General features: G+C 37.5%; 1 protein-coding gene across 1 annotated transcript in view; it reads left to right on the top strand.

The window, feature by feature from the left end:
• dnah9 (dynein, axonemal, heavy chain 9) overlaps positions 1 to 18,888 on the top strand; it is a 95,127-nt gene that overhangs the window by 22,407 nt on the left and 53,832 nt on the right. Inside the window, exons 20-30 of the mRNA XM_026277343.1 lie at positions 899 to 1,769; positions 2,122 to 2,252; positions 3,421 to 3,547; positions 3,781 to 3,933; positions 5,612 to 5,737; positions 6,955 to 7,194; positions 8,547 to 8,707; positions 10,863 to 11,019; positions 12,445 to 12,549; positions 16,919 to 17,076; positions 17,581 to 17,719. Of these exons, the coding sequence (XP_026133128.1) occupies positions 899 to 1,769; positions 2,122 to 2,252; positions 3,421 to 3,547; positions 3,781 to 3,933; positions 5,612 to 5,737; positions 6,955 to 7,194; positions 8,547 to 8,707; positions 10,863 to 11,019; positions 12,445 to 12,549; positions 16,919 to 17,076; positions 17,581 to 17,719 (2,368 nt within the window). The remainder of the gene's footprint in view (positions 1 to 898; positions 1,770 to 2,121; positions 2,253 to 3,420; positions 3,548 to 3,780; positions 3,934 to 5,611; positions 5,738 to 6,954; positions 7,195 to 8,546; positions 8,708 to 10,862; positions 11,020 to 12,444; positions 12,550 to 16,918; positions 17,077 to 17,580; positions 17,720 to 18,888) is intronic.

Genomic DNA, 18,888 nt, shown 5'->3' with positions numbered 1-18,888 from the left:
ATGTAGGTGACTTTATTTCTTCAATAGAACACAAACTGAGATATTTAGCTCAAACCGTTGCAGTCTATCAGTCTTACAATGGAAGTGGATGGGAATCAGGGCTAAAACATACAATACAAAATAAATAAATAAAAAAACATACACAAACAAAACCATATTAAGCCCTGGGGCTCATGAAACATTGATGTTTAAAGACAAAAAATGATTATTCTTGCTTTATGGCAGATCACAGACTTATAAGTGCATTATCACCACCTGTCTCTCCAAACTACAATCTCAATTAGGAGTGTGAATGGTCCAATTTAGAGATTGGTGGCGGTTATACACTTATAAGTCTGCAATAAAGCAAGAACAAGACGCTGAGAACGCGCACAACAGGACGCGCTCAAGAGAGTTCTAACAGTTCGGACATTGCGTCAATCAGAGATAAATTATATAAATACTGTTTAGTTTCTTGCACAGACCGATCGTTTTGTGTCTTTACACATCAATGTATCATCACGAGCAGCAGGGCTTTATTTGGTTTTGTTTGTGTGTTTTTTATTTATTTGCACTACGAGCCATTCAGCGCACAGGAAATAATACACTGTGAACAAGTGACAGATCTCAGTCAGCTTCCATTTATACTGTAGTGCAGGGGGCGGGCGCTTCAGATTCTAGAGAGCATTTGATTGGTCAGATGATTTGATGAGAAGATGAAGTGCGATGTGACGTCAAAAAAAATTGTTGAGCTGTTTTAAATGCAAATTTTGTCACTGTTTCGGAGCACACTGCCTCATAGATAACCTTAAGACTAACATATTGATACTAACACCCACAAAACTTTCATTTTGATTTCATGGAAAAGTTCATTTCTGACCACCATCACTAACATGCATTTGCCTCGGTTTGTTTTCAGGTTTGACTGTGTGAATCCACACGAGATGCTGGACGAAGCACACAGCCAAATCCAGGAGAAGGAGACCATGATGGCCGGGCTCATTGTGTCCGCCAATCTCTTTGAAGTCAACATGCCAGACTACAAACAGCTGAAGCAGTGCCGCAAAGAGCTGCCCATTCTCAAGGAGCTGTGGGATCTGGTCTTGGTGGTCAAGTCCTGTTTGGAGGCCTGGGAGACGACGCCCTGGAGACAGATCAACGTGGATGACATGGAGATGGAGTGCAAGCGCTTCTCTAAGGAGCTCCGCGCGCTGGACAAAGAGGCTCGCTCGTGGGACGCCTTCAGCGGGCTGGACGGCACCGTGAAGAACACACTAGTCTCGCTGAGAGCCGTCGCCGAGCTCCAGAACCCAGCCATCCGTCCACGCCACTGGCAGCAGCTGATGAACGCCACCGGCGTGCGCTTCACCATGGACAAGGACACCACGCTGGCCGACCTGCTCCGCCTCAACCTGCACCACTTCGAGGACGACGTGAGAAGCATCGTGGATCGCGCCGTGAAGGAGATGGGCATGGAGAAGGTGCTCAATGAGCTGGACGCCACCTGGACCAGCATGGCGTTTGATTTTGAGCCTCATCCACGGACTAACATCCCTCTGTTGAAGTCCAGCGAGGAGCTGATCGAAACGCTGGAGGACAACCAGGTGCAGCTGCAGAACCTGATGACGTCGAAGTACATCTCCTTCTTCCTGGAGGAGGTTTCCACGTGGCAGCGGAAGCTCTCGGTGACGGACTCCGTGATCTCCATCTGGTTCGAGGTTCAGAGGACGTGGAGTCACCTGGAGAGCATCTTCATCGGTTCTGACGACATTCGCTCTCAGTTACCAGAGGTCGGCTCTCCTGATGTGTTTCTGATATCATTCCTTCTTCTCTGAATATTCATCCGATACTCAGATTTGCAGGAATGTACAAATGGCATACTAAAAATAAAATGCTGAACAGACATGTGAGATTCAGATTCAGGGAGCATCTTGTCCTGCCCTCTGGCACTGTGTTCATAGATCTAGATGAGAAATGAAAATGTCCATCGTGTGCGTTTGGCCGAAAACATTTGGATAATTACCATTGGGCGCCTGTGGCCAGACGCACAGATGTTCCTCAGAATGTCAGAGGTTGTTTGGGGTTTTTCCTCTCTGGCAGATGAAGTTGTTTTGACTCATTCTGTCTTGAATTTCTCCACAGGACTCCAAACGCTTCGATGGTATTGATACTGATTTCAAAGAGCTGACGCACGACGCCAGTAAAACACCTAACGTTGTGGAGGCCACCAATAAACCCGGGCTCTACAACAAACTGGAGGACATTCAGAGCAGGTCTGCAGCTGCGTTCTGGATCGATGTGTTTATGTTGTTCCAGACCCACGTTTTAAACTATTACACTAACTATAACATTTTCAGAAAAAAAATAATAATAATTAATAACAATGATAATAATAATACATTTCTTCCTCAGTACTTTTGGGTAACACTTTAGTATAGGGTCCAACTCACACTAATAAGTAGTTGCTTATTAGCATGTCTATTATTAACATATTGGCTGTTTATTAGTGCTTATAAAGTACATGTAATGCATGACATCCATAATCCTACCCAATACCTTAAACTTAACAACTACCTTATAAACTACTAATAAGCCGCTAATAAGGGGTTAATTGAGGCAAAAGTCATAGTTAATGGTTAGTTAATAGTGAGAATTGAACTCTGAAATAAAGTGTGACCTACTTTTGTCTTGTTTTCCAGCACAAATATCTAAACATTCTAAAATCAGTAAGATACATCTACTTAAGAAGCAAAAGGACTTTGTTTTCTGAAAAAAAATGCATCAAAATCATCTGATGTCATTTTGCTTCTCTTAATATATCTTGGTTTAGGAATAATTCGATATTTGTTCTGGAAAACAAATCAAATACACTGATAAGACTGAAGAGTTCACACAACAATCATAGTGATGACAACACAGAACAATTCATTGGAATCACATTCAGAGTCATTTTTGTCCAGCTGATGAATAATAAAATCAATGACAGCCAGTCAGAATCCTTTCAACTTAAGCACTCGATCATTAAAGGAGGCAGATGACAAAACTGCAGAGCTTGGAAATTGGAATAAATATTATTGTGTGCTGTCTTACTGATATACAGTACTGTATCGCTACCGGCCACAAAAAAAGAACAATGAAGTGTCATAAATCTAAAGAACTTAATATCCCCTTACACTATATTCCACATCTTCTGAAGCCATACAATATATACATTTTATCATCACTGATAACCCTCTCCTAGATCTCATGAATCTCATTCACAATAACTAAAATATACATATTATTTGATCATTTGTGTCATGTGACTGACTGCAGATCCTGATTCAGGACACGCTCATTTCAGAATGCACACATGAAATGCTTCAGTGTACCGTGATGCTTTGTGTTAAACTGATTATCTCTCAGATTCAGGGGGTGAGCATCATTCCCCTGTTCTTGCAGATTGTCTCTTTGTGAAAAAGCCCTGGCAGAGTATCTGGACACCAAGCGCTTGGCCTTCCCACGCTTCTACTTCATCTCCTCTGCTGATCTGCTGGACATCCTGTCCAGTGGCACTAACCCTCACCAGGTACATCACATGTTTATGTGCCTAAAATAATTTAGGAGGAAGCAGTGCTCATGGCCAAACTGCAGTGCAGTGCTGCCATTATTTGTCTCCTGCTCCCACTAGATGGCAGTGTTGATTGTGGTTTCTTAAGTTGTCTTGAAGGCACACTGCAAGTTTTCCATATGTCACATTAGGAAAAAATTGAACCAAAATAGCAGCTGTGCAGTTGTGAAGCCGTACATTTTTTCCCTCAGGTTCAGAAGCATCTGTCGAAGTTGTTTGACAATATGGCGAAGCTGAAGTTTGAAATGGACGCAGGCGGTAAGCCCACCAAGACAGGGCTGGGGATGTTCAGTAAGGAGGACGAGTACGTCCAGTTCAACAAGCCCTGCGACTGCACAGGCCAGGTACAGCCAGCCTCGGGATTATTTACCCACAATGCACCGCAAATGATCATGAGGGCAATTAGAGGAGTTTGTTTACGGAGACAGAGACACTCTGTGTTCTTATTCTGCAGCATACCTTTACAAAAGGCATTTTAATTAGGAAATATTCATTTATTTATTAGACGACACATGAAATAGTGATAGTGGTACATGCTGCATGCGGGCACATTGTTACAGACAAGAATAATAACTTGTGGAGATGATGCATGCTTCTACATTTCTAAGGGACTGAAATATGAAATAATCCCACAGATTTTAACTGAAGATGTACAGTATGGCCACAAGTGATGTCCGGGGAGGATAGTTCTCAATATTAGCTTTTAATGACCCTACAAGATCAAAATATCTTGAAGAAGAAAACACTCATTTGGTTTAGGTATTTATTTAACTGAGAAAATGATTAGACAAAAAAAAAAACAAACAAACAAATGACAGGAAACATGGGTTTTATTTTACTATTCAAAACAATGGATAGAAAAAACTAAAAGCTTACTGGAAATTAAGCATACATCTAATACAAGAACATAATCAGTTATTAATATTTAGTTGTTTTTGATTACAGCAGTCGTTCTCCATGGCAGAACTCAATATGTTTTGCACATGTGGTGTAATTTGTCATGTTTCAATGCACAATATGCTTACAAAATCCTTAATAGGGTCAAGGACCAAAATTTATTTTCATGCATCAAAACAATAAAAGTTTCATTCAGCTTCAGAATTTTTTTTAAAATTTTTTTAATGAATTAGAAATGTCTAATGTCAAGAAATGACCAGTCTAATTCTGAACAATAAATGAAGACTAATCAATTTTTACAATTATATAAAAAAAAAAAAAAAAAAAAGCTAGTTTACATACCAGAAAATATTGTCAGTCATATTTAGAGCGAGATATTCTATTTAAGGATCACAGTGGAGTCCTAAAATACTAATATATATATATATATATATATATATATATATATCTATATATATATATATATATATAGATATATATATATATATATATATATATATATATGTATATATATATATATATATATATATATATATATATATATATATTTTTTTTTTTTTTTTAAATCCTTGCTATGATAATTAAATATAACCAGATTTAGCATGGTCACTTAATATTTCATATATTTTAAGAAATACAGGTCTGATTCATTTTTTACATAAATATATATATTATGCTGAATGACAAAGAACATTATTTCACCCATATTTTTCACAAAAGTTGTATGGAACATTAGTAGAGAGTTCAGTTGAATTAGATATGTTTTCTATTTATATAAAATTGGTTTTCTAAATTAAATCATGTGCAAACACCAAAATGCGACATCTTGTCTTTGACCCAGTGATCAAATGTGTGAATAGAGGGTAAAGATGTCTATTTTTCATGAGCGGACATCACTGTTGGCCACTGCTGTCACGTCTGCGGTCCAGAATATCATAGAGACTCAGAGACAGAGAAACACCACTCATGTGGTCATGTTTGGAGGATCTGCTGTGGATTAAAACTCAGTCTATTCCAGCTCCAGAAGTTCTGTATTCCTGTGGAGTTTTGCTCCGTCTGCTCATGGATGATTAGTTTATTTCTAGTGGAACCAATGTACAGTATCAGGCTGTTCCGCATGTTCAGGTGGAAGCGTGGCTGAACCGTGTTCTGGACAGCATGAGGGCCACCGTGCGTCACGAGATGACCGAGGCCGTGGCAGCCTATGAGGAGAAGCCCAGGGAGCAGTGGCTGTTCGACTATCCCGCTCAGGTACTGAACCGGTTTCCTCTGAATGAGAGAATATTTAGGAGGAACTGGAGATATTTCTGGCAGTACTACTATCTGTAAGTCTCCATGAGCTTACAGAATCAAACCTCACGAAGGCCTGCTTTTTGGGAGTTTGTGTTTTGTGCGATAGCGATGGGAACACAGTGGATATCTGTTTAAATCATGATTATTCATTTTATTCAGTGAGGCTGAAACATTTCAGACCAACTCTGGGATTCAAACTCTCATTTAATTCTGTGAATAAAAGTTTAATGAAAGAATGTCAAATGAAGACATTCTGCAGTATTTCTAGGTCACTAATCAAATGTGTGACATTGACAGTTTCTTTGTAGCTTCACAAACTGAACAACTAAGCCCAACGCGTCTGTAGTGAACATGTTTTCATTTTAATTTAGTTTTAATTCATTATGATATTGATTTGGAAGCTTAGTAAAAAATATCTGGGTTAAACGACTGGCCTGATGTCATAGTAAAGAAAAAAATAAAAATTATTTTAATTATATTTAAACCTTTTCATAAATGCACATACATATTCAAGTTTGAATTATCAGTTTAATATGTGTTATTGTTTTTTACTAGCCCTAAAACCACATGAAACCAATATTAAAAAAAAAATATATATACATTTGTGAGAATTATAATTCATTTATTTATTTATTTATTTATTTGTTTTGCAAGTCAAAATGAATAAAAAAAGTTTTATTATTAAGGTTGTTATTATTAGTGTTCCTGTAGCTCAAGTGGTAGAGCAAGTGCAAGGTTAGGGGTTCGAATCCCGGGGAACACATGTTAGGAGAAAATTGTTATCCTGAATTCAATGTAAGTCGCTTTAGATAAAAACATCTGCTAAATGCATACATTTAATATTTCTCAAAATAAATAAGCAAACATAATAAAATTAATTTAAATAAATAAATAAATAAATATAGTTTTTTTTTTCTTTAAATAAATTACGATGCATATTATTACTTTTTACTTGTTGTTTTCACCACATCACGTTTTTACCATATGTTAAATAAATGCGAAGAGTAGATTTCTGAAAACATGGCACATGTGATTTCTTTATCTCGGACACAAACATACAATATCAGACATACTGAACCAAAGACATGTCAAAGACATCCTGACATTCATGTCACCTTTGACTATTGCTATGCTGATCATGTATTTCGGCCTAGTGTATCTTCTTGTTTGGATAGGTGGCGCTCACCTGTACTCAGATCTGGTGGTCGACTGATGTAGGAATGGCGTTCTCCAGACTGGAGGAGGGATATGAGAATGCAATGAAGGAGTACTATAAAAAGCAAGTGAGTCAGTTAAACACCCTCATCACCATGCTGATCGGCCAGCTCACTCCCGGAGACCGGCAGAAAGTCATGACCATCTGTACCATTGACGTCCACGCCAGAGATGTGGTGGACAAGATCATTCAGCAGAAGGTACTGTCTCATCTGTCCTATTGTCATATCCATCCTTGACACTGAGTTTCCTTCAGATATCTGCAGATGAGTGCATAAGACGAGATTTAATACTGCCTCCAAAATCAAAGTCTCCGTGTGCTCTCATGTGATTTGGTCTCATATATTGGCCGCACTCAAAGATGATATGATGGGATATTATCTACTGCAAAGGGTTTGCAAAACGTTTTAATATTAGACAGGCTAAAGCATAGAACTGTAGTAAGATTTAAGTTGTACATATGAAAATATAAATATAATTCGTCAATACTGTCATTGTACTAAAGCCAAAGCAATTCATATATTATATGGACAATATTTAGCTTGTATTAAGTAGAATTGTTTTCCTCTCCATTATTAGAGTAATGTTATATGCATAAACATTTCCAATTCAATTAATATAAACTCAAAGTGTAATTTTACTATGCTTTTCATAATCAAAATGTTTTTTAATAAATTACATAGGTATTTATTTAGAATATTTCACATTGCAAGAGATAAATGCTTAGAAATAAATAAGAAATATATTTGTTCACAAAAGTATACATTTTTTTTTCTTACTGTTAAAAACTTTAAATGTGAGCAGAATAAAACAATTGCAATTAATCTTGGTAACAGTTTAAAGCCTTTATGTATCATGCATCATAAAGGTATTCAATAATGTTCATTACAATACATTGTGTTTTTCATATTTTTTCATGAAATGTACTTGTGTTCACTAAATAAATAAGTGTTATAATATATTAATGTAATTACTATAATTATTATTCATGAAAAACAATAACAATGCATTATAATGTGCATTACAAGCCAATAATTAATGCAATAAAATACTTTCATTTAGCATTACATATAAATGCTTTAAGTAAAGTGTTACCTACTTTTTTTATTTTCTGATATAGTCCAGGGCCTCTTAATGCTACTAGAATCAGAATTTATTGCAAACACTTTGCATAAGTCATGCGAATCATCTGAAAATCAGTGATGGCCTTCAGAAGACCACAGTTGAAATGGTTTGAGCTTTGAGCAGTGCATCACAGTGCATAAGGTGAATGCTGCAGCAGGTGACCAGCACTAGCGTTAGTCATGTGAAAAAGCCTGCAGGCGTCTCATAAGAGGATATTCTATACTGCCTCTATTTGCCTCCATAATCCAACCCTCAATGTGCTCTCATGTGATTGCTCATATTTTGGTCTCACTTGAAGACCTGCAGTTTAGTAGAATATAAGGCCTAATAAAAGCGCTGTAGAGTGGCTCAGAAGCGCACTAATGTTTTTATCCAGCTCAGGTGAGATATTTTCCTCATGCTAATCCTTCATAATCATCTCCCTCAGGTGGAGAACTCTCAGGCCTTTCTCTGGCTCTCCCAACTGCGGCACCGCTGGAGCGAGAGAGAGAAGCACTGCTTTGCTAACATCTGCGACGCCCAGTTCCTCTATTCATACGAGTATCTGGGCAACACTCCACGATTAGTCATCACGCCACTCACAGACAGGTGAGATGCCAGAAAAACACAGCTTTAGCTTTGGAGTGACTCATTTGAGGAGCCATTAGAGAGCGAACGTGTCCCATCAGATGCCCTTATGCTAAAGGAAGATGGCAGGTTGCTTAGGCGGGTCCGTCTCGACCCTTTGAAACCATCACAAAGCAGAGACTCTGCTGTTTGATAGTCAAATCAATGACAGTGTGCTTTCCTGAGCATATGGTCAGTCTCTGAGCTATGCTGACCGAGTCACACGCCTGCCTTTCATTCACACCGAACCGAGACGATGCAAAAATACAACACCGGGGCACAGATGGCTCCATTAAGATAGGACGGCCACTGAACGTCATTCATCCTTTGTTTTACTTAACCTGCAAATAAGTTTTTCCAAATTATTTCACTTGTATTTTGCTTAGTTCAGAATGTGAACCTACTTTACGCAAGCTAAACAAACACTATACCATTAGACTTACGTGATGGGAAATTTTTTTTTTTTTTTTTCATTAAACAGATCAAAAGTGACGGTAAAGACATTTATTATAGGGATGCACAATATTATTGGATTGATCTTGGAATCAGCCGATAATGGATTTAAACGTAAATATTTGCCCGATATGAAAATATATGCCGATATGTCTTAGTATAAGATGAATATGTTAACAATGTGTCTGATTAAAAAAAGCAGTGATTGATGGCTTAAAAAATGTTTTCTATGTTTTTGATTTAAAGGTCAGAGGCTATAGATTAAAAAATCACAAACTTGACACTTGTAAATTAAATAATTTTATATATACTCATTTATTCATTAATGTGCGATACGTTTGTTTATGTTTTAACAAATCATAAGCTCTAAAAGATTTTCATCATTTTTACAACTCTTTTGCTTTAGACCATCTACATATGTTAAATCTTAAAATAAAATGTTAGAGTAATCTTTCTGGGGGGAAAAATGCACTGATTGATATATTGTTAATTTACTGTGTACTGTCAAAAAACTTCATTTTTGTTTATTTAATTCTAACCAATAAGTTCTTGTTATTTATCTTATTAAAAATTATTTATCTTATCATTTCTACACAGGAGAGACTTCCTGTTGTTTCAAAACAAAAGGAAAAATATCGGTATCGGTATCAGCCAAAATGAGTTGAAAAATATTGGCATATCGGATATCGGCAGAAATCCAATGTCATTCATCCCTAATTTATAATGTTAAAAAATATTTCTGTTTCAAATAAATGCTGTTCTTTCAATCTTTCTATTCATCAGAGCATCCTGAAACATAAAATGTATCACAGTTTCGACAAAAAATATTGATGTTTTCAACATTGATAATAATCAGAAATGTTTCTTGAGCAGCAATTCAGCATATTAGAATGATTTCTGAAGGACTGGAGTAATGAGGTTAAAAATTCTCAGCAATAAATTACCATTGACTCTGTATTGACATAGAAAGCAGCTATTTTAAATTGTAATAATATTTCAAAATTTTTACTGTATTTTTCATCTAAGAAATGCAGCCCTTGTGAGCATTTCCGTTCAAAAACATAAAGAATCATACAGAGCCTGTACTTAAAAAAAAAACAAAACAAAAAAACACCTTCTTAAGAGTAATTGTTTATTATTGGAGTGCACTGGATCTGCTGTATGGTTTTGATTCAGTATAAAGATCTGGCTCATAAGAGTCATTTTTAAGGAGTCAGCCTGTTCTGATCGTATTGTATATTTCGATTCACTAAAGAGGAACAGCATTAGATTGTTCTTCCTGAACCAGCAGAGGATGTGATTCAGGAGCATTGCCTGTTTGTGTTAATCACGTAAAACCGTGCCATCCTCATCTATTAATGCAAATGATCTTCACTGAAGGACTCTTCAGGGTCAAAGGCTTGCCAAATAGCCTTGCTTAAACACATAAACACCTCTGTTCTGCACACAGGCCATCAGTAAATATACCAAACTCAGCGTTAAAGGTAAGGTAAAACCTGATGCATTTAGCCGAGCTCTGTCTCTCAGAATCGAGCTGTTTGCTCAGGCTGATCACATCAGCAGCACACTGCAATAGCAGGACGTTAGCCGCAGGCAAATACTTGAGTTTGAGGAAGTCTGTATTTATGTGATTGAACTTTTGTGTTTGTTTACCTGAAATGTGTTCTTCTCGGCTCAAATGCAGGTGTTACATCACTCTGACGCAGTCATTGCATCTTATTATGAGCGGAGCGCCTGCCGGTCCGGCCGGCACCGGAAAGACCGAGACCACCAAGGACCTGGGCCGAGCCCTCGGCATCATGGTCTACGTCTTCAACTGCTCTGAGCAGATGGACTACAAGGTGAGGAGAACAGAGAGTATCACGTCTGTACACGCTCCTCGGGTCTCATTTATAAAACTGTTCAAAGATTTCATCCTAAAAGTGCACGTAAGCACAAAAGCTAGATTTTGCGTACTCACACAAAAGTTTTCAGATTTCAGAACTTGCACAAAAATCCCTTTGTAACTCCCAGTCAGCTGCGGTTGTACAGTAAGCTATTATCATTGGTCCTATTCAAACCGAACAATGGACCGTTCAACCTCTGCATCCAGCAATGTTAGCCATAATATCAAAGTAAGTGCGCATCATTGATCATTGCTCTAGCTTAAATATTTCTCATAACATGTGATCTGTAGTTTAGTTTAAAGATGAATTATTGTGCACCTATAGCAACCTCGCTTTCATTAAAACATAGCATGCCCGCGGGGAAAAATTGCCTATGCATGTTTCTATGCCCATTTTGTGCATACACAACATTTATAAATGAGACCCCTGTGCTTTTCTTTATTGGGTTGTTCTGTTTCTTATATGTATTTGCCAGATCTTACTAATATGGCTTATATAAACCACCTGTGTTCGAATGCAGGCAATGCAATGTGCTTGATTTTATTTTCCATTCCCAGCATGACAAATAAACAGGAATGCAACAGGAATGTTCTTGAGTATTCTGTAGCACTAGAAAAAACCAGGGGCATTGCTAACTGATCCCAGTGAAATACAGCTGTGAAGTATTAATAATAAATCACTGTCTGACGGTGGAGATAACTGTATGTTGTCCTAGGTAAAGTCATTTCCACAGAATCAGTGAAAGAAACTTCATCAAACAGGAGACAAATTCAAAAGCAGCTCAACTGAAGACAATTTGAAATGTTGATTCAGTTTAGTTCAATAAGTGTTCGATACGTGTCAACATTGTAGAATCCATCAGTTACGACATAAAGTCAGTTCAGTTGCAAAGCTCTAATGACGGCTTTATTTACATCTGAAGCCATGTCTGTATTCAGGCCTCATCTGTGCTCTATAAAATATAGACGCAGTGTTCTTCTGCTGTGACTGCAGAGAGGAGAAGACGGCCTCAGGATCACAGACGCACAAAATCAATCCCTGGTCATCTCTCATCACATCTCAGCCAGCGCTACAAACTCACACACACACACACACACACACACACACACGTGCGCGCACACACACGCACACTCACACACACAGTGTTCAGAATATGAATGCGAGTTTGCAAATGCTGCTAATCCATCCAGAAAACGTCTGCTTAGCATTTGTTGTTCTTGTTTATAAGCTGGAATTTCGGTGGAGCAGGAACCGTGAGCTCGTTTTTGGAAAACAAAAGATGCCTGCATAATTTCACATGCTTCTGTTTGTTGCGATTGATGCTTTCCAGCGATGCACCCGTAACTCTGTGCTGTCTCTCGCTCGATCTGTCTCTCTCAGTCGTGTGGCAACATCTACAAAGGCCTGGCGCAGACCGGAGCCTGGGGCTGCTTCGACGAGTTCAACAGGATCTCGGTGGAGGTGCTTTCAGTGGTGGCAGTGCAGGTGAGTGACTTACACCCTGATGAAGAACAACAGCATAAACCTAATTTATTACACGATGCACAAATTAAACAATTGAATGAATTGCAAAATAATTACACGTCGGTATGGGCTAAGAAGTTATCCCTAAATGATCTTGTAAAGTAATTTTTGTGTTGACATTAGCATTAGCAAGTTTTTTTTTTTTTTTGTAAGTAGCATAAGGAAGAAATATTTAGATTCAACATAAATAATGACAGTAAATTTAGGTATATCTGATCCCCTTAAAGAAGGCTTGATCCCCCCTTATGGACGTCAAAACTAGATGTTCTGTAGTAACCTAGAAAGTAACCTATGCATAAAATTGAGATTTACTTGTAAATATGAAGATGCATTTCTGTAGCTGACATTACTTGAGTGGTTGAAGTAAATACACAATATCACACAACTTATTGATCTTGGTTATTGAACTGTTGTATAAATCAACTTCACATTTGCAGTTGTGCAGATATTGGGGAGAAACTGCACTCTTGCTGGAGGGATATTACTGAACTACCGTATTTTTCGGACTATAAGTCGCACCTGAGTATAAGTCGCATCAGTCCAAAAATACGTCATGATGAGGAAAAATACATAAATAAGTCGCACTGGACTATAAGTCGCATTTAGAACCAAGAACCAAGAGAAAACATTACCGTTTCCAGCCGCCAGAGGGCGCTCTATGTGTTCAGTGTAGACTACAGGAGAACTGGGCAGCATAGAGCGCCCTCTGGTGTCTGGAGACGGTAATGTCTTCTGTTAGTTCATTTCTCTTGGTTCATGTCAAATTAATTTTAATAAATAAGTCGCACCTGACTATAAGTCGCAGGACCAGCCAAACTATGAAAAAAAGTGCAACTTATAGTCCGGAAAATACGGTAAATATAAGGGTCTTTTTTTTCCGCCCATATATTTAATTTTAGATTGCATTCTAATAGGCTTCATCTTGAAGTCAGTCTTCCTGCATCAGGTTCATCAGCCACTGCATCAATGTAAGATGATGGACAGGTCTGGAGGAGATGGCTGAATTAAGTACCTTAATCTTTTGAATGCATTATTATTTCCATAATTATTCGCACCATATTAAACCGTAAAAATGGACAGCCCTATTTGAAATGCAACCAGGGAATGTTTTGGCCTAAAAATAAAGATATAATGCATCAGAAAAGCACTACTATGATTCACTCAACAGTTATATCAGCTGCTTATATGTCACATCATCTCATAATGCCCTGGCATCTGCTGTTTGCCATTGAGATTTTATGCCTTGCAATTCAGAGTTTACGCAAGGATGCTGCAGCGCTGCAGACACGCACTGTAGTCGAATGAATCATCTTCATAACGCTGGCAGATGTAATTTGCTCACAATGGCTATTATGTTGAAGATGATGGGCATGATTATAAAGAGTCATCTTGAGATGCATTTTGTTGTGATACCCTGCGACAGGTTTTAATGGCCAATTCCTGAAAAGGTGCACTTTTTCCTTTGAAAGCGAGAAAGACGTGAAACGTTTTTATCAAACGAAAGGTATGGTACAAAATGAATTCCCTTTTTCTTTTGTAGTGTTTTCAGAGAGCAGCTGTCACAAAGAACAATTTACAGTGAATCAGAACATCAGGGTAATGATAGCGAGGCGTTTGTCAGGCCGTCTGACGGGAAGCGACTGCCGTTTTTAAGTAGGAGGATATTTCGCTGGAATTTAGTCCATTAAAATTTTATTCTCACAAAGACAGATAGAATAAATTTTCCATTTGGTTAAGCTAAAACAAACAGAAGGGCCTCCACACTTATCAATATTGAGACAAATGAACCTGCTCCAGCGTGCACCTCACCACCGCTCACCATGGGAGGGAAACAGATTTACAGAGGAGTGTCCCCAAATATCAGCCACTTTGTTTTCATCTTTTCATTAATTATGAACAACGAGGCTGTTGTCAAGCCAGGCAATTCATGGAGCAGGAAACACAAATGATCATTCTGTCCTCATTTACTCATTCTCATGATGCTCCAAACATGTATTGATGCACATGATGCTTAGAAAAATGTCGGAGCTGCTCTGGTCCACCCAATGGAATGGAATGGGGACCAGGACCAAAAACATCCTAAAAAAAAGGTTCATACAACTTTAAGTCACAGTAGCACTTTATACAATACAGCTTATTTCACACTTATGAACAGGAAAATAACAGATTTAAAATGCATCCAATATAAGACAAATTCAAAATCTGCAGTAAAGCCGCTCCACAGAAGGCAATAGTGTCATTATTCAGATCGATTCTACTTTAGTTCTCATCCCATAGTGCTGATGTGATAGTAAAATTGATAATAGAATTGAATATTTTTATTCAATTAAGGTTTAAAAGTAACTTTTGAAGTCATATGATAATTTTACTTATCAGTAAAACCAGTACACACCAGTACCAGTAAATTGTAAACAAAGTTACCAGAAAAATTTTACCAGTAAATGCAAAAATGCACTGTTCACACAGGCAATGTCGTTTAGTCTTTTTACTGGTTAAGCAACATTCGTACATCAGTGTTTTTGTTAATGTTTTCATTTTTTTTGTCATTTGTGTACATTTATGCAGCTGCTTTGGCCCAGAGATATCATATTAGATGACTTTAGACGTGTTTGATTTCCGTAAATGCAACATCTGCATCAGAATGTTATGATTGGCCAAGAGTAGACGTCTTGCGTCAGTGAGTTCTGAACTTGTACGGGTTCATACCAGTAATCTCGTTCTGCGTTCACACAGAGCACATCACCGGTAATTTCCTGGTAACGTTACAATGTCTCGTACCAGTAAATTTGCAAAACAGTTTTACTGGTATTTTTGAAAAGGTCCTGTTCACACATGATCTCTTAACATTAATATACCATTATTTCAGTTAAGACTTTATGTGTGAAAGACCCTATAGTTCACACCATTCATTGTTTGGAAAAGAGCAGCTTGGACATTCTGGTAAACATCTGCTTTTGAGTTCCACAGAACAAAGTCAGTCAGATAAATAAAGATATTAAAGATAACTAAATGTTTAGTTTTGAATACCCAAACCCATTCATATGTTCCGGTAATTTCTACTCTTGTGTCACCCTCGTAGGTTCTTGTGCTGTTTCAGCTCTTAATGCACGCCTGTGCGTGGCGTAGCTGCTCTGCCATAGAACAGCATGTAAAATTCATGAAGGCAGTGTATATAGTGTGGGGTTTGGAGTTCACTTAAGGCCATAGCAGGGTAAAACCTCATATCTTATTCCATCAGCTCTCTTCAATATCTGACTCATTCTTAATGTTATATGTCAGTGTTTATCTGCTAGCAGCCTGAACTCTATCAGACTGTCTTCAGTGCTGCGAGCGGCTGAATCATTGCTGTTTCAGACACTAAACCCGTCCTCACACCCTGTTGACAGGCTAACCATTCGCTGTAATACAATTAGATCTTTTTTTGATTGCCGCTTCAAAAAATATTCCATTAAAGCACAGCCTGCCTGTATCCTGATCTAGCATTCGTGCTTCCCATCCCTCTCTCTCCACACTGACCATTGGCTAATATGAATTTGTAATATAAAATTCTATTTGATTATTTCATCAAGGTACGTGGCGGGAGTGAATGGATTTGACTGTTTGAACAGATTTACGTCCTAGTAAGACATGCCTCTTGTACTGTAGGCTGTAAATGAGTCATAGAGCGTAACCGCAATCACTCACTTCTCAGTGGCCTTGCTTCTGGAAGGATTTTTTCACATTGATTTTCTCTAAAAGGATTTATAAAATTCTTAAAACAAGACTTTACGCCATTATCCAAACAGCTCTGTTTTTCTTGAAAAGTGAATTTGATTTGTAAAAGAAAAAAAGAAAATCTGCAAAATACTCAAATTTACAGAGCCCCGCACATGACATGCAAGAAAAAATAAATACATTATGCGCACAGTTTACTAATTTTTTCCCTCTGTGTACTAAAACGTGCACACAATTACTATTTCATTCCCTCGATTTGCTTAATGGTGCTCACAAATTTACTAATGTGTGCACTATTTAACAAATTAAGGGAACAAATTAGTATATCGTGCACACAATTTATAAATCGATGGAATGAAATAGTAAACCGTGCACACGATTTAGCCTACTATTTTTTTCCTGCATGCAATGACATGCAATGCAATCCAACTAATTCTTAAAGATCTCTCTCTTAAAGATTTGTGAAAGAAAGTGAATGGAAGTTTGACATCCAGCTCTCTGTTGTGCTCTTTGTTCTCTCTTGTGTTGATTTATTCTCTCTTTCTCATTGGTGATTAAGTGCAACTAACACATTCTGTTCCATTTACATTTAAATCGCTGATGTGTGATCCATCAGGTCAAAAGTATTCAAGATGCCATTCGAGACAAAAAGAAGAGGTTTAACTTCATGGGCGAGGATGTGAACCTGGTCCCGTCGGTGGGCATCTTTATCACCATGAACCCGGGATACGCCGGCAGGACTGAGTTGCCAGAAAACCTCAAGGCTCTCTTCAGGTGCGCTACGGATTTGCATTTCATTAGGGAAATATCGACATCTGCATCCTGGTTATAAGGAGATTGGATGCACCTGTGCTTCTTTATAACACAGAGTTAAAATGATTTTTTGCATTTCAAACAACACATCTTCCTATGTAGAGTCAGCTTTCACAAACACATTTTAATTTGACCACCTATAGGTTATTTGTGGCTGCATACTCATAATACATATCCATAAACACCGAGCTCTTAAACACAGATGAGCTGCATCTCCAGTCAGTTGTTGTTCTCCATCATATGAACACTTTCAACTAATGCAGATTATGTTAATTAGCATAAATGTTGTTTTTTTTCTGATGTGATGCCTTTTTATCTTTTATTATATTATTATATTAAGGCGTGTGTAAATACATGTCTATAACAGGTTACTGTATAACAGACTGTATGTAAGTGTGACAGGCCTGATCTTCTTGTATGCTGTGTTTGATTCTGTCGTGATATTGTTTGGTTGTGTTTCTGCAGGCCATGTGCGATGGTGGTGCCAGATTTCGAGCTCATCTGTGAGATCATGCTGGTGGCCGAGGGTTTCCTTGAGGCTCGACTCCTGGCTAGAAAGTTCATCACTCTCTATCAGTTGTGCAAGGAGCTGCTCTCCAAACAGGTCTAGACGTCTCATACTATTGCTCCAATTAATTTAACAGCTGTGTCACATATAGGATTCGACTCGTTAAGCCAGAGCAGATCTCTCAGCCGTTTGTTTATCTGTCATTGGGATTTTATTTGATTGCGATGTTATGAGATTCCCAATTTCTTTCTAATAAAAATGTTGTCAATCCCACTATTATACTGCTGCTACTCTATAAATAGTTTTTATGTACATCTGCTACAGACTGTAAAAGGGAGAAATCAAAGACTTTATAATTCATTGTGTTTCAGCTACTGTAGTTGCATTGATTCTAAGTTTATCTCGTTGTTATCTTCTTGTTCTCAGGATCATTATTACTGGGAACATGCTAATTCATGTTAGAAATGTGCTAAAACATTAAAAATATGCTAATTCATGCTAGCCATGTTGTAAACATGTTAGAAACATGGTATAATCTTGTTAAAACATGCTAGCATCATGCTGAAAATGCTAAACATATTAGAAACACGCTATCACAGTGATAAACATGCTAAAATACCAGCAACATGCTAATTCATGCTAGCCATGTATTGAACATGTTAGAAACATGCTAGCATAGTGTTAAACATACTAGCAACATGTAAAAAAATGTGAAACATGTCGGAAACATGCTAGATACATGTTAAAAACATGTTATCAGCATTTAATGTTTGTTAGCAGAATGATAACGGATATATTTTAACGCATACTAGTAAATGCCAAACCATGTTAGCCATGTGCAAAATATGGGCTGTTTCTCATTTCATCATTAAGGATGTTTTATTTAAGAAAAGTAACCACCATAAAATCAATTGTTATTGCTTGTGAGATGTAAAATTATGAATTTATTATTATTATTATTATTATTATTTTAAATTTACAATTCAATGGTTACTTTTCTTAAATGAGACTGCCCCAATGATGCATGCAACCTTCAAATGTGACACCTGGAGGATGAAGTGAGATGAAGCTGTGCTAACAAAATGTAAACATAATGTTAAAACAAGCTATCAATGTGTTAATTCATGTTAGCAATGTGCTAAAATATGTTTGCCATGTGGTAAAACATGGTAGAAACATGCTAGCAACATGTAAAAGGATGTTTCCAGAGTGCTAAACATGCAACCAACATTGTCAAGTCATTCTAGTAACATGTTGAAAAAAAT

This window comes from Carassius auratus, chromosome 12 (genome assembly GCF_003368295.1).
Source record: "Carassius auratus strain Wakin chromosome 12, ASM336829v1, whole genome shotgun sequence".
Taxonomy (NCBI): domain Eukaryota; kingdom Metazoa; phylum Chordata; class Actinopteri; order Cypriniformes; family Cyprinidae; genus Carassius; species Carassius auratus.
The sequence above is the reverse complement of the archived record's forward strand: the minus strand, read 5'-3'. Positions and strand labels throughout refer to the sequence as shown.